Source organism: Castor canadensis, chromosome 6 (assembly GCF_047511655.1).
Source record: "Castor canadensis chromosome 6, mCasCan1.hap1v2, whole genome shotgun sequence".
Lineage (NCBI taxonomy): Eukaryota > Metazoa > Chordata > Mammalia > Rodentia > Castoridae > Castor > Castor canadensis.
Window position 1 is genome coordinate 72,108,837 of NC_133391.1, and position 13,664 is coordinate 72,122,500.

General features: G+C 43.4%; 2 protein-coding genes across 3 annotated transcripts in view; one reads left to right on the plus strand and one right to left on the minus strand.

The window, feature by feature from the left end:
* Dpysl3 (dihydropyrimidinase like 3) overlaps nucleotides 1–13,664 on the plus strand; it is a 107,589-nt gene that overhangs the window by 83,279 nt on the left and 10,646 nt on the right. For both annotated transcript variants that reach the window (XM_074076709.1, XM_074076710.1), the window contains exons 4-8: nucleotides 483–647; nucleotides 3,046–3,107; nucleotides 3,997–4,077; nucleotides 7,744–7,812; nucleotides 11,010–11,130. In XM_074076709.1, the coding sequence (XP_073932810.1) occupies nucleotides 483–647; nucleotides 3,046–3,107; nucleotides 3,997–4,077; nucleotides 7,744–7,812; nucleotides 11,010–11,130 (498 nt within the window). The remainder of the gene's footprint in view (nucleotides 1–482; nucleotides 648–3,045; nucleotides 3,108–3,996; nucleotides 4,078–7,743; nucleotides 7,813–11,009; nucleotides 11,131–13,664) is intronic.
* The window catches only part of Stk32a (serine/threonine kinase 32A), a 135,653-nt gene continuing 133,112 nt past the window's right edge, over nucleotides 11,124–13,664 (minus strand). Inside the window, exon 13 of the mRNA XM_074076714.1 lies at nucleotides 11,124–13,502. Coding sequence (XP_073932815.1) covers nucleotides 13,499–13,502 — 4 coding nt within the window. The 3' untranslated portion in view covers nucleotides 11,124–13,498. The remainder of the gene's footprint in view (nucleotides 13,503–13,664) is intronic.

Consider the following 13,664-nt stretch of genomic DNA (forward strand, 5'->3'; position numbering starts at 1 on the left):
TCTCTTCTGCCTTGCATACCTAGAAACCTCTCCCTCCACCCTGGGAGGACAGTTCCATGTTGATCAAGAGCAGTGACTCTGTTTAATAATAACAGTGCATAGTAGGTACTCATTGCTGACTAACATTTACTGAGCACTTACTATGTGCCAGGCACAAGATGAAGCATTTGACATGCATTTTCCCACTTGATTGTATAGCAAACTCAGAAGGAAAGCACCATCATACCCCATCACCCACCTCACCTGACACCGTTTTAAGGAGAGAAAACTGAGCTTTAGAGAAGCTAGTAATTCATCCCAAATCATATAGCTAAGAGACATTAAATCATCAGCATCCTTAAAGCTATCAAGAACACTAAGTTTAATTTCATGCTCTGGACATAGAAATGGTTTAGCAGGCATAGCTAAATAAGCAGGAGCAGGCCTAAGCAGGGCAGATCAGAGTCGTTTCTGAGTCACCCATCTGAGCTTCTGCCATTCAGTTGATCATGTGGTTCCTGAGCCTGAGTCCAGCCTGTCTGAGGCCTATGAGAAGTGGCGTGAGTGGGCTGATGGGAAGAGCTGCTGTGACTATGCCTTGCATGTAGACATCACCCATTGGAATGACAGCGTCAAGCAAGAAGTACAGAGCCTCCTCAAGGACAAAGGTGAGCTCAAGCATGTCTCCCCTCTCCTCCCTTGGCTTCTTCTTGCCTGTCCTCTCCATCACACCATGAATTCATTTGAGTTATCACACTCCTTTTTTTTTGAGACAAAGTCTCACTGGGTAATCCAGACTGGCCTAGAACTCTTGCTCTTCCTGCCTCAGCTTTCCGAGTGCTAAGACCCAGATTGAATCACTTCTTGTTTGGACTCTGAAATCTTAAGCATGTATACTAGATGTGGGGATTCCACTTTGTTCCAGACACTTTATTTATGCACTCTTCCTTCCTTCTGAAACAGAGATCGCTAGTCCCACTTTGCAGACTAAAGTCTAAAGGTCAGAACAAGTGCCCAGAATCACAGTTAGTAAGCAACAGATCTATGAAAAGCCATTGTTTTTCACCTCTATAGAATACTGCCCATTTTGCAGAGGAAGAAACAGGAGTTAGGAGAAGTTAATTTTCCTATATAAGGTTACATGGCTAGCAAATATAGATTAGGAATTTTCAAATTATTACTACTATGTAACAATGGCCTCCTTAGAAAAAGCAAAAATATTTCTATGATCAAGGATACATTGGCACTTAGGCTTCGACCTTAGTATGTGAAAATATGTTCCTGTGTGTGTGTGTGTGTGAATACATGATTTCTGTCCCATTATCTATTTAGATTCTTCTGTTCTCTACTTCTGTGTTTTCATCACAAGATATTTTAACACACACACACACACACACACACACACACACACACACATCCTCCTCCACTGTACAAATACACATATGTACCATGTGCTCAGCATTGTAAGGTGGTCTGGGAGACTTAAGGAAGTGTAAGTAATGGTCTCTGCTGAGTGTTTAATGGAAAAGAGAGCAGTCCCAGGAAAAGCAACAGAATGAATGCCACAAGAAGCAAGAACTGATCTTATCAGTAGTGTAGACCAAATGCAAAGAGTTTGGAGAAGCACCATGTGCCTAGGTTGGAGGGAAAAGGATGGTCCCTCAGAGGATGTGTTTTTCTTTCTTTTTCTTTCTGTACCCCACAAGTCCCGCCTAATCCTTGGTGACAGGGAATGTCAGACTTGCCCCTTTCCTTCCTTCTGCATCTCCTTTTCACAGGGCATCTCATCTGGGGTAGAAAATTGAATGGCTTTAACAACCACATAGAACATAGATCATTCCATGGGTGGTGAAGAGGCTTTTGATAAGGGCAGTGGTGGGGAAAACTGCCCTGAGTTGAACCCCTCTGGGTAGGGACGTTCTCAAATTATAATGCATTTGTGGCCTGGAACATTGTGGGCTGAAATGGCCCTAATGGTTGGAGACCAAAATTACCTTCCTTTCCTCAAAATAATTCTCTGTTCTCCAGTCCTACCTATTTATTTTGGGTGAAAATTAAATAGCTCTTTTCTTATAACCCTGATGACTTAAGTATTTAAGCACAGAAGACAACTTTATTTAAATTGAAGAACTATTCTTTAAACTGCATTTAGAGTCAATACTCTTTATTATAAAAATCATAAGGAATATTTCTAGGTTAACAAAACCAGATTTGTCTTTCAACTTTATTCTTTAAGCAAATTGTAGAAAACAATATCTATATATATATTCAGAAGTACACATTTAGTGGCAGAAAATACATCAGCACCTGCTGAATCTCTAAAATAATATCTTTTCTTTCTTTTTCTTTTTTTGGCAGTACTTGAGTTAGAACTCAGGGCTGTATACTTGGTAAGGAAGCACTCTACCACTTGAAACTTGCCCCAGTCCAAAGAAGCAGTTTTAAAGGAGCTTAGTTTTATTGTCTTCATTCTCCCCTAAAATACCATACTCTGTACAGACCTAGTGTAAAGCAGGCAGTTGGTAAATAGTGAAATAATCCCATCTCAGGAGATCTACTTATGGAGACCAAATGTCCACCACAGTAGGTATTAGAGTCTTCCTTTAAGGTGTACCTCCTTCTGTGGTCACCAACACTTTTTGAAGCAAGGAATTGTTGTTTTTCCACTTTACAGGTGAGGAAACCAGGGATGTTAAGTATTCTAAGCTTATTGCTTAAGGGTTGTATTGTGTTCAGGTGGTACAGCCCCAATGCATGCACACAGCTGGTGTGTCAGGGTGATTCTTGGTGGTGGTACTGGAGTATATTGACCTCTAGGCTGTAATGCTAGAGGGGGAGCTGAGAAAGAGGTACAGAAGAAGAGCTCTCACTTAAGAACTACTGATTTTGCAGGGTAGGAATGGACACAATAAAATGCTCTTGAGAAATATAAAATATTGTCTTTATGTTGGACAGGCATCTGAGCAATGCACTCAGGGTCTATGGGTGACAGAGATGGGAGCAAGGATGGAGGGTGTATGATAATGTTGTGTTTCTTCTGTTTTCCCTTCCTTACCTGTCTTGCAGGGGTTAACTCCTTCATGGTTTACATGGCCTATAAGGATTTGTATCAGGTGTCCAACACAGAGGTAACAACCCATTTGCTATGTGGTTTGGGTATCTGGATGGGTTTCCTGTTGCTACTGATGACCTTGGCCTTGTACCATGAGCCACTGTGGTCGCTGTAGGAGACCAACTGCTGGGCCAAACTGCTTCTTGAAACTCTTGCAGTTCACGCTGCATTTTAAATAAGATAGCGGGCAGGGTGCCCACGGCAAGGCAGACATGGAGTTAGAATTTCCACTGGCAGCAGCTGTTGAAAGATAAGAGGAAAGGCATACCTGTATCTCCATCTACTGAACAAGTTGCAGATCCCTTATGGCTCAGTGAAAGTGTGGGGTTCTCTGCTTCATAGGACCAAGAGGGCTCCTGCTCTTTGGAGTAATTATACCAGCTTGCCTCCACCTCTTAAAGTCATGGCATGTGTTTGTTTTATATAAACCTCACGTTATCAGAGGATATACGAGGAATGAATCCCATGCAATCTGGTTAGGGGAAATAAATGTAGTTCTGTCTTAAAGGGTTCAGAGATAAGAGTTTTGGCTTTTGTTAGTTTGACTAGTCTGTCCTGGTGTTCTAGAGTACTTGTTGAAGATTCTGAAGCAGTATCTCAGCTCAGTGGGAAAGGATTCCATTAAAAATATGTGCCAAGGGCAGACAGCAAGGTTGTTCAGCACTTCATTGTATAGTGGTCCTGTCTAGGAGAACCGCAAGTTCTTTATATGAGCAGAGCCTCTTAGCATTTATTTGGACTATTGCTGGACTACAGCATACCTCTCTGGTAATGCTAGTTCAGTCTACATTTTAGCCTTAGTCACTGTTTATTCCATTTGTTTTATCTCTGGCTTTAGTGATTGGACTTTATGTCAGATTGCAAAAAGTGGATGTGAAAGTGACAGAGATTCATTTCTATTTCAGCTCTATGAGATCTTCACCTGCCTGGGAGAACTGGGGGCCATTGCGCAGGTGCACGCTGAGAATGGGGATATCATTGCCCAGGTAAGACTGTGATGTGTGCTTGCCTTGCAGACCAGGCTTTGCATCCCATCTGTTGCCTCATTTCTTCAATGTTACTTGATCTCCCAGTACGTGCAAGGCTTTGTTGTAAGTACTTTGCTAAAGACAGATCCTTGCCGTCTATGTGGAGGGGATAAAATGGGGGAGAAATAAAGACCAGCGAAAGAAACTAGAATGTGCTTATAAGACAGAAGGAAGTCTGGCTGTCCTGGCAAATCACAAAGGGCATCCTGGAACAGGAGGCTTTCAAATTAGGCCGTGCTGATTCTCTGCTGAAAATGAGTCAAAGCTACATGACATTCTTTGTCCTAAAGAAAAACCCTGAGGCAGCATTTCTCAGAAGCCAGAAACCTGATCCAGGGCTTTAGAATCACAGCCTTAGAGATAAAGAAATTATGTCTCATGGGGATCAGATGTCCCACTGGTTTCCAGGAAATCATGTTGAGAAATTTGAAGAAAGAGTGATGAAATCAAGGACCCCAAGGCCCAAATTGATCATTTGTAAGTAAGCAGAAGCAGTTCCCTCTCTAGCTCAGAATCAATGCACAGATGTGTCTTAGGCAGGGTTATGTTTATCTCAGATGCATTCATCACTGGCCCCTGCTAGGAAGAAACAGTCAGAAAAGAACCGGGAACTCTCTTAGTCCATTTGACAACACTAACAATGAGAACCATCGGTCACTCTTTCAAAGAATGTGTCCTGAGCACTTTGTGCCAGTACTGGGCTGTGGAGGTGAACCGAACATACTCAGTCCATAGCTCACACCGCTTGGGCTGCACTTTCACTTCAGAAGATGCCTAGACTTAGTGAATATGCCCTCTAGGATTAAGGAGCAATGTATAGGCTGGCCTTCATGTCAGACCAGTTAGCCTCCTCATAGCAGGCCTCTGGGTGAGTGCTTACTACTACATGCCAGGCCCTGGCAAATATTCTAGCATGTGTGCATTGAGTCTGCTTCCAGTCCTTCAGAGATGCATGCCATCACTCTCCCCATTGTAGAGACAAAAACATGAAGGCTAGAGGGGTTAGATCACTAGTTCAACAATCACAGCAAATTACTGGGAGTAGCAGATCTTGGCCCCAAAGGCGATGTGCTTCACTGGGTAGCGTATCTGGGGTCCCTTTCTCCTTCAGCCCAACCACAGGCCTGCTGGGGAGGCAGCACTCCAGCACTGCAGGAATCCCACTGTTGTGATTTCAGACTCTGAATGTTATCTGGCTAGTTGAGGAGGTGAACTAAGTGTGTTCACTACTATGACCAACGAGGCTAATTAGTCCAGCCTCTGACATGCCTTCTCCCACGTTCTTCCCACACCCCAACATAAGGAAACAATCTTCCATAGAGGCGTACTAGCCTAGCTCCCAGGGGAGGTGCCTTGCTGATATAGAACTGCCACTCTTTCTCCTTCTCCAAGTGTGCATTTCGGCAGCCAGAGGTCCCAGCCCTCCCTCCAGCTGCCCTGGAGACTAAGCTCCCTGCTCTTTATTCTAGCCTCTGTGGAGGCCAAGAGGCTGTAATGCAAAGCCCCGTCCTCTCAGCTCCTTTCCTCTTGTGGCTCCTCAGCACAGAATTCTCTGTGGTTCCCCTCCGCCCCCACTCTTCCTCTACCTTGGGTAGATCTGTTCTCAGTCAGGAAAAGAGTAAAGGCATGTTTCCATTTGGATGAGTTTCTTGTGTGTGTTTATTAAATTCAGCTTGAGCTGAGAGATTGTATCACATGGTCTAAATGAAGGCACAGCTGCTGTACTCAGTTTCTTGCTGCACTTCTGCAGAAGTGACTGAAGAGCAAGAAGACGTCTTTGCCTTTGGGTACAAACAAAGGCAATTTTCAAAACTTCAAGGGAGCAAGATAGTCTAAGAGTGCAGCATCTTCAGCATTCATTTAACAGATATCTCCTGAGCATCTATATGTGCCAAGCCTCAGAGAGGGAAGGCAAAAAAGACAAAGCTCCTTTCCTCATTGGAGCAAGCCACACACACTTGTGCCATGACCTGAGCTGTGATGTCATTATAGCTGTGACGAGTGTGTCAGAGGACCCACTGCTCCCAGTGTAAAGGAGCATGAGTGGGTCTTCACGTGTCATTTTTCATCTGCCAGCTGTAGAAACACTTCGGATGTAAGAACAGAATTCCCAAAATAAGTGGTGCTTTGGAATCACTGGATTTTCCTGATTCCAGAGCTTCTGATTCGGTAATTAATTGGTGGAGTTCAGGAAAGCATATTTTCAAAATGTGTTTCTGGGGAATGTGTTTGGGAACTACTGCCTAACTAGTTTTGTCCTGTGTATTATCCTGGCACATGTGAGAGGGACAGATGTAAGTGTCATATGAAATAGGAAATACTTAGTTGTAAACCTTAACTCATGTGTGGCTTGAAGCAATGCCATGCAGACACCCATTGGAGTTTGGAAAAAATTTTATTCATGCAGGTTTCAGTACACGGAAATGGTAAGAGTACAAAGTGGAGATGCTTTGCTGGAAAAATTTCTCATTCTTACTGTTCTTATAGTATGTACAGTTTCCTTTTCCCTCCTGTTTTAGTCATTTGAATTATTAACAACACAAAAACTAAAAGGTTCTTTTTTCCAGGTGGAAGAATCCTTTTTTTTGCTAAACATCTCATAGTTTCAAAGTAAGACAGGCTTTTTCTACTTACCATCACTCCTGCATTACCAGGATACTCCCAGGCTACTGGGATAGGCTTGCTGCAGCAAAGGTTTAAAGGAACTAGCCTTAGTAATTTCAGGGTGAATGCCAGCAAAACTGTAGATATGGTGGTTTGGGATTTCTGCCAGTCCCAATTAGCTCCTGTGTGTGTTCACTGCCCAGCCACCTGCTTCTTCATGAAAGCTGCCCAGAGGTCTGAGGAAATTAGCAATCTGCCACAAGAGGCAGGCATTTCTTAGCAATGTCCACTATGTAGTTAAATCGAATTTGGCCAAAATACTAACACAGGTAATGCTGTCTAGAAGCATTGTTTTGTCTGGCTAAACTCTGAATTCATTCATTTAAAGCATAAATACCCAGAGGGGTTTATCAAAATGTACATTGCTAGGATTCAGGGTCCTATCTTCTGATTTAGCAAGCCAGAACAGGACTAGAAATCCACATCGCTACAAAAGCAACTCAGGTGACTGATGTTGGTGGTAGGTCAACCACACTTTGGGGAACATGACACTGAACTAAGCTCCCTGAGGTCAGAGGCATCATGCCTTCATTCAAGTACATAACCCAGAGCCTCCCATGAAACGGATACTCAGTACATGTTGTTGAATACATGGGCTTAAAGTGCCTAGATGAACAAACCCACAAGTTAAACAAGTGTATTTTCGGAGGTAGGTAGGTCTGAAAGAAATGAAGAATAAGTCACATGACATGACTTTTGATTGGTAATGTAAACACAAAATGGACACTCAGACTGACTGTTTTCCTTTAAATAAAAGGAAGCCACACTTAAATTTTTCTTCTTTTTGGTTAAGATTCTTTTATTGGAACTCCAAATATAGGATTAATATATTTGTTCAACATATACATTTCATTCTTTACCCCCCTTGAGCACATCTTTGGATCAGAACATATCAGTGTAATTTTTCCTAATCTTGGATGAACTCATCTAAGACCGCTTTCTGTTGTATTCTCATTTTAGGAGCAAACCCGGATGTTGGAAATGGGAATAACTGGCCCAGAAGGCCATGTTCTGAGCAGACCAGAGGAGGTGAGTTACAGGGAGTGGAGGTGTGGCATGGGGCACAGGGAGAGGGAGACAGTAGCAATGGGGGCTCTCGTTTTTACCAGCATCTTCCATGAGACTCTGATTGTTAGAGTCCTGGTCACCTTGCTATGGCCTGCCACTCTTTACATTTGGGACATTTCTATTTGGCCTACTCTCTGAAGCCACATGCATCCCTGAAATATGGTGAGGATCTATGAATACCAGATAGCAAATTTGGAGCATTTCTTTGAAACACAATTTCTGATCAGCCCTAGCTCAAGGCCTATGAGAAAATTAGAAAGGAATGTAAAGGAACTACTTCTGACCCTGACTCTCTCTAAAGATAACACAAGTTGCAGTGTGCTCCATGGATTTTCAGGAAGAGTCTTAAATTTCTAATTCCTTTCTTAATCATTATGGATATTTCTACTTACTCTCTTACTTTACATTATGTTTTGAGTCTTGCAAAATATTGGTCACATGGACAGAAGGTTGAATGGGTTGTTAATCGGCCTGTGTAATACCCAGGTATGGAAGTTGCCCACATGTAAAATGAATGATGGTGCGCATCTGTGTTTAGCAGCTAAAGAACCAATAAAAGGTGACTAGTGACTGATTCTATGTCTCTGGGATGTCAGCAACTTCGCCTGTTGGCATGGGGCACACAGCTGGGATTGCCTGCCCATGTGGAAGAGCAGCCAGGGTCTGTCAACCTGGAATGAAACTAAGACTCTTCATGTCAGGGAAGCAAATCCTGTCCTGTCCTGTCATTCCATACTCTACCACAGGTAGAAGAATCAGAACCAGAAGATATCACATTCCATTGTCCATCCCTTTTACAATGTTTTTAAAAATTAAAATGTAACAGAAATGGAGAAAACTATTATAAAAGTGCAGTGCATTTTTCCCAAACTGAATACACTTGTATAAGTAGCATCCAGGTAGAGATACAGTGCCCCAGAAGCTCTCTTCTGTCTAGTGATACTTTTATTGCCATTTGATATTATAAGTTTGTGATTGACATCCCAGTTACACACACCTCTGAAAAGTTTATCTCCTTAATAATACCATGTCATTTCTATGGCATGCTTATTTTTGCCACCATGCTGCTTACATGCATTATTGTTAAACTTGCTGCCACTCTAGGTAGTTGACATTAGTGTGGAAGTAAAGAATCTGAAGCTCAGAGAAGTTAGACCACTGGCTGACCATGTCTGGGGATTGATTGGAAAGGCCTTTACACAATGTGAGCAGGCCAGGGTGATCAGCACTGTTTGTGAAACTATAAATCCTGGTCACTGGAGAGATGTGCTGGCAAGATAGAGTCCTTCAGCAACAGCCAGAAGATTTCAGAGCAAAGTCTATTTTTGTTTCTTGGTTTGTTTTTTCAACCTCCCCTACCCCCACAACCTCAACCTTCTCTCAGTTCCCGTCTCCTTTTTAGTAAAAAAAAGTCTCGCCTGCAAATCTCTACAACCCTGGAAGCCCTTTTAGATGAAGTTGGAGGATGATGTAACCTTCCAAAGATAGTTGTGTTGTCAAAGTGGAAAAACCTGCAGTGCTATGAGGGAATTAGATCAAAGCAGCCAGGACTGAGGTCATGGGGGAGCTGAAGTGGTCAGCAAAGGTGTGAAGGGAGAAGAATGAGTATAAAAGCCAGCCCCTCTAGGACTCAGAGCACATCCAGATTCCTTCTCATGTATGCTGTTCAGAGAGAGAAACTCCAGGCACAAAGCAGACATTCTAGCAGACACCCTAGAAGCAGTGCCTGGGTGCTTCAAATGGGTGGCTATGTCCACCTGTATCCAGGGGTTTCTGGGCTTTATATAGATAGGACAAGTGTGGTCTGGGGGATGCCAGCTCAGCCAGCCAACTTCCTCCACAGCAGTGATTGGCTTGCATTATTACAACCACTGGGCATCTGCAAGCTATTTTTAGTATTGTTTTTTAAGTGTTGGGCTAACCAGAAAGTCACTGCCACACAAAAAGGAACTGTTGTTGATTAAATGAAAAAATAATGCCAATGTCTCTGCTTGGGCTATGGGTAGTAATGGATTCTCACACTGGTCAGAAACTGTGATCAACAAGAAGACCAATATCACCCTTTGAGGGACACTTGTCTTGTCCCTAACTGCTTCCAGGGATTAACTCATGTAACTCTTACCATAGCCCTAGGTGCCAGTTCCTATTATTATCCCCACTTTGCAGACAAAGGAATCAGGGAATTTGTTTTATGTACCTGAGGTCACCCAGCTTATAATAGCAGAACCAGGACTTATTCTCAGGCCATCTAAGGAACCTGGACTCTCAGGCCCTACTTTGTTAGTAAAATAAGGGGAAACTCATACTTCTTGCTTACTAAATGCAGCTGGGTTAGTTAGCATATTTCAAAACATGAATTCTACATTAGGGTGGAATGGAAGAGATTGACAATAAAAGAAGTCTTTGTGCCGAGTAGCCTGGGTAAAATAAGTATTTTCTGGGGGTGGGTATCAGTGGGAGGGGGGTAGGCAAATGGAAAGGATGAATGGGGGTGAATGTGGTGGATGTGTTTTGTATTCATACATGAAAATTGAAGAATGAAACCTGTTGAAATTGTTCTGAAAAGGAGGGGGGAAGAGGAAGAATGGTGGAGGGGGTGAATCTAAGATATATTGTAAACACATACAGAAACATCACAATGTATACCCCTGTACAACTACATTTTGCTAATAAATTCTTTCTAAAAAAGAAAGTCCTCCTAGAATTAACCCTCTGCTGAGTACGTGCTGCTGCAGGAAGTGATTAGAGGAACCATAACACCTAATCACCTTCACAGGTGATTCTAGACCTGATGGTGCCATGATTGTGTTTTCCAGAGACTCTTCCCTGAGAAGAGTGGGGGCAGAAACATGCAGCCTTTGTGATAACCACAGGGAGAAGAGGGAGTCTAAGGGAAACTTAGCTGACAGCAAATCAGTACTCATTCTGTGCCAGCATTTCTCCCAGGCACAGCCCTGCACTAAGCTCCTCTTTATCTCACCTTACCAGTGAGGGGTAGAAGCACTGAGAAGTTGAGTGACATAACTGCAAGGTGGTGGGTCTGAGACAGGATCCAGGCTGTCTAATTTCAGACCCCCTTATGTGGTTTTTCTCACAGCCTATGGAGGCCAGGAGTGGCAAGGGTGAAGCGTTCATGCCTCTATTCACTTGTTTTGCAGCTGGAAGCTGAGGCTGTGTTCCGAGCCATCACCATCGCCAGCCAAACCAACTGCCCTCTCTATGTCACAAAGGTCATGAGCAAGAGTGCAGCTGATCTCATCTCACAAGCCAGGAAAAAAGGTGATTTATGCTCTCAGGATCTTAGAGCCCCTGATGCACCATGTGTTCCTTCCCTCCTTTTCTGTCCCCTGTAATATAAATTGTGCCTATTTTGCTCATTGCCTTCCTCTATAGGAAGCCTCTATTCACATCTAAGAGTCTGAGGTTTCTCCCACCAGACACATAAGTAAACTGAGGCTCAAGAAGGTTAAGTACTTTGCTCAAGATGACACAGCTTGAATCATTTCCTCAGAGACTTGGTGCATCTCCCTTCCTCTCTTTAATCTGCTGTTTTCAGTTTGAATTATTTGAGCTTTCTAACTAGACACGCTAATCAAGATCCAATCCAAACTGGCTTAAACATGCAAGCAAAAATAAATGCTTGTTTATGGGTGTTTCAGGTGTGGCTAGATTGAGGGGTTTCAACAATGACATTAAGACTCTATCACTTTTTCATTCCTCTTTCCTTCCTAATGGTTTTATGCTCAGTATGGGCAGTGACAAGAATAGATGCCAAGAGTCTCCTGTTGTCCTCAATTCTTGGTGGAATACATCATAGAGAAGTAGAATACATCTTTCCCAACAGCTTAAGTACATGCTCCAATAGCACTGTGATTGTCTTGGATTGGGGCCTATGCTAATCCCTGGACCAATGAATACCCTGTGGCTGGCATCATCTTGCCAACCAGAATTGAGGGCAGATGGCAAGGGAAGGGTCACACCACCCAAGCACCCAGGTTGGCAAAGGTTATTTTATTTGATTTTGTTTTATTTTTTTGGTGGTACTTTGCACCTGTTAACTAGGTGCTGTACCATTTACACCATTCTGCCACTCCTTTTTGCATTGCTTGTTTTTGAGATAGGGTCTCGTTTTTATGCCTGGGCCAGTTTGTACTATGATCCTCCTATTTGTACTTCTCTATGTAGCTGGGATGACAGGTACATGCCACCATGTCCAGCCATTGGTTGAGATGGGGTCTCCTAAACTTTTTGCCTGGGCTGGCCTTGAACCACAACCCTCCCAGTCTTCCCTTCCTAAGTAGCTAGGATTACAGGATCAAACCACTGTGCCCAGCCAGTGAAGTTTACTTTAGAAAAGGGGTTGAATGAGTCTCTGAAGGTTGTCTAACACAATGGCCTTCATGGCCCAGGGCTCTGTCACCACAGAGTCCTGACTTCATTTCTGTTTCCTCTACTTGGGTGTCAGGTGCTTGACTTGTGCTTGGCTAAACTTTGCTCCTGTTCCAAAGCCTACTTTTGTGTTTGTGTGTCTTGTCCTCAGTAGCAATGGGCTCAGAAGTGAAGCTAAATAAATGAACAGTGTGCTTGAGAAACTCGAGCTGTGGGTTGTGTTTTGTTATAAAAGCAGGTTTACCAGGTCAGATATCAGCTGCTCCTGCTGTGTCAGTGGCCATCTGGTAGTGGAGAATCCCAAGACTGGTGAATCATCTGTCAAGTAGGTCTGTGGAACTCCACGTATTGGTGATGGAGGTGGCTAAGAGGAGTCCCAGCTGACTGCCAGATTCCTGGCCTTCTGGAGAAGGTCAACTCTTTTCCAATAGAAAGGGAATCTTCCTAGGTGTCCAGCAGTCTTTCTAGCTGGCAGATTCTGGGTAAGCTTTCATAGCCACAGCTGACAGGGCTGGTATGCTGCACTGGGCATGAGCCACTGAGCAACAACCAGGGGAACAGTGCAATATTCCTTACCTGTTCTTGAAGAAAGGCAGAGAGAGAGAGAGAGAGAGAGAGAGAGAGAGAGAGAAAGAGAGAGAAGGGAGAGAGAGAGAGAGGGAGATAACCCCTAGCCCCTACCACAGACTCTTCTGGCCGTGACTGATCACCATATTCACCCCCTCATGCCTTCTACTGATGGTCGCCTCTTGCCTGGGACCCATCCTCAAGACGGGTCTTATTTCAGACATGAGCTTTCTGGCTCATGTTTCTTTGGAAAGAATGGTAGTACAGCTGGGTCTACAGGGTAGAGGGAGGTATGATTTCAGTGATGAAAAATTGATTGCCAGGATGGAAGTGAGTAAACATCTGGTGAACTATCATTCTCCAAGAAAGAGTCAAGAGCATGCCCGCAGGAAGACAGAGTGTGGCGTGTTTGCTCTTCCCTCCCAACTACATTTCTCTTTAAGTTGCAATGAGTTTAATCAAGTCAGTATTTACTGGGCGTCTACTACATTTCATACCCTTCATCTGGGCTCAGTCCTCCTATTTCGCAGGCCTGAGAAGCAGACATCATCTTCATCATTTCTAGGAGACACCTTCTTCACATTTTAATATTTCCGAAGTGAAGATGACTCTCATTATCTATATAGAGCTCCATTATTTTCTTTGCTTGAGTTTTAATTTTCTTCCAAGTTTGAGGATCAATGGCTTCTTCTTATCTAGGGAATACAGAGTGGTTCATACTTAGCAGATAGAAAAACAGAGCCTAGGAAAGGAAGGAACATGGGTTTGAACCCTGGTCTGCCTAACTCCAGAGCCACAGCCTTGGGTAGGTCAGGAGCTCTGATTAAATATGCTGGGTCCAATGCAGCACGTAGTTT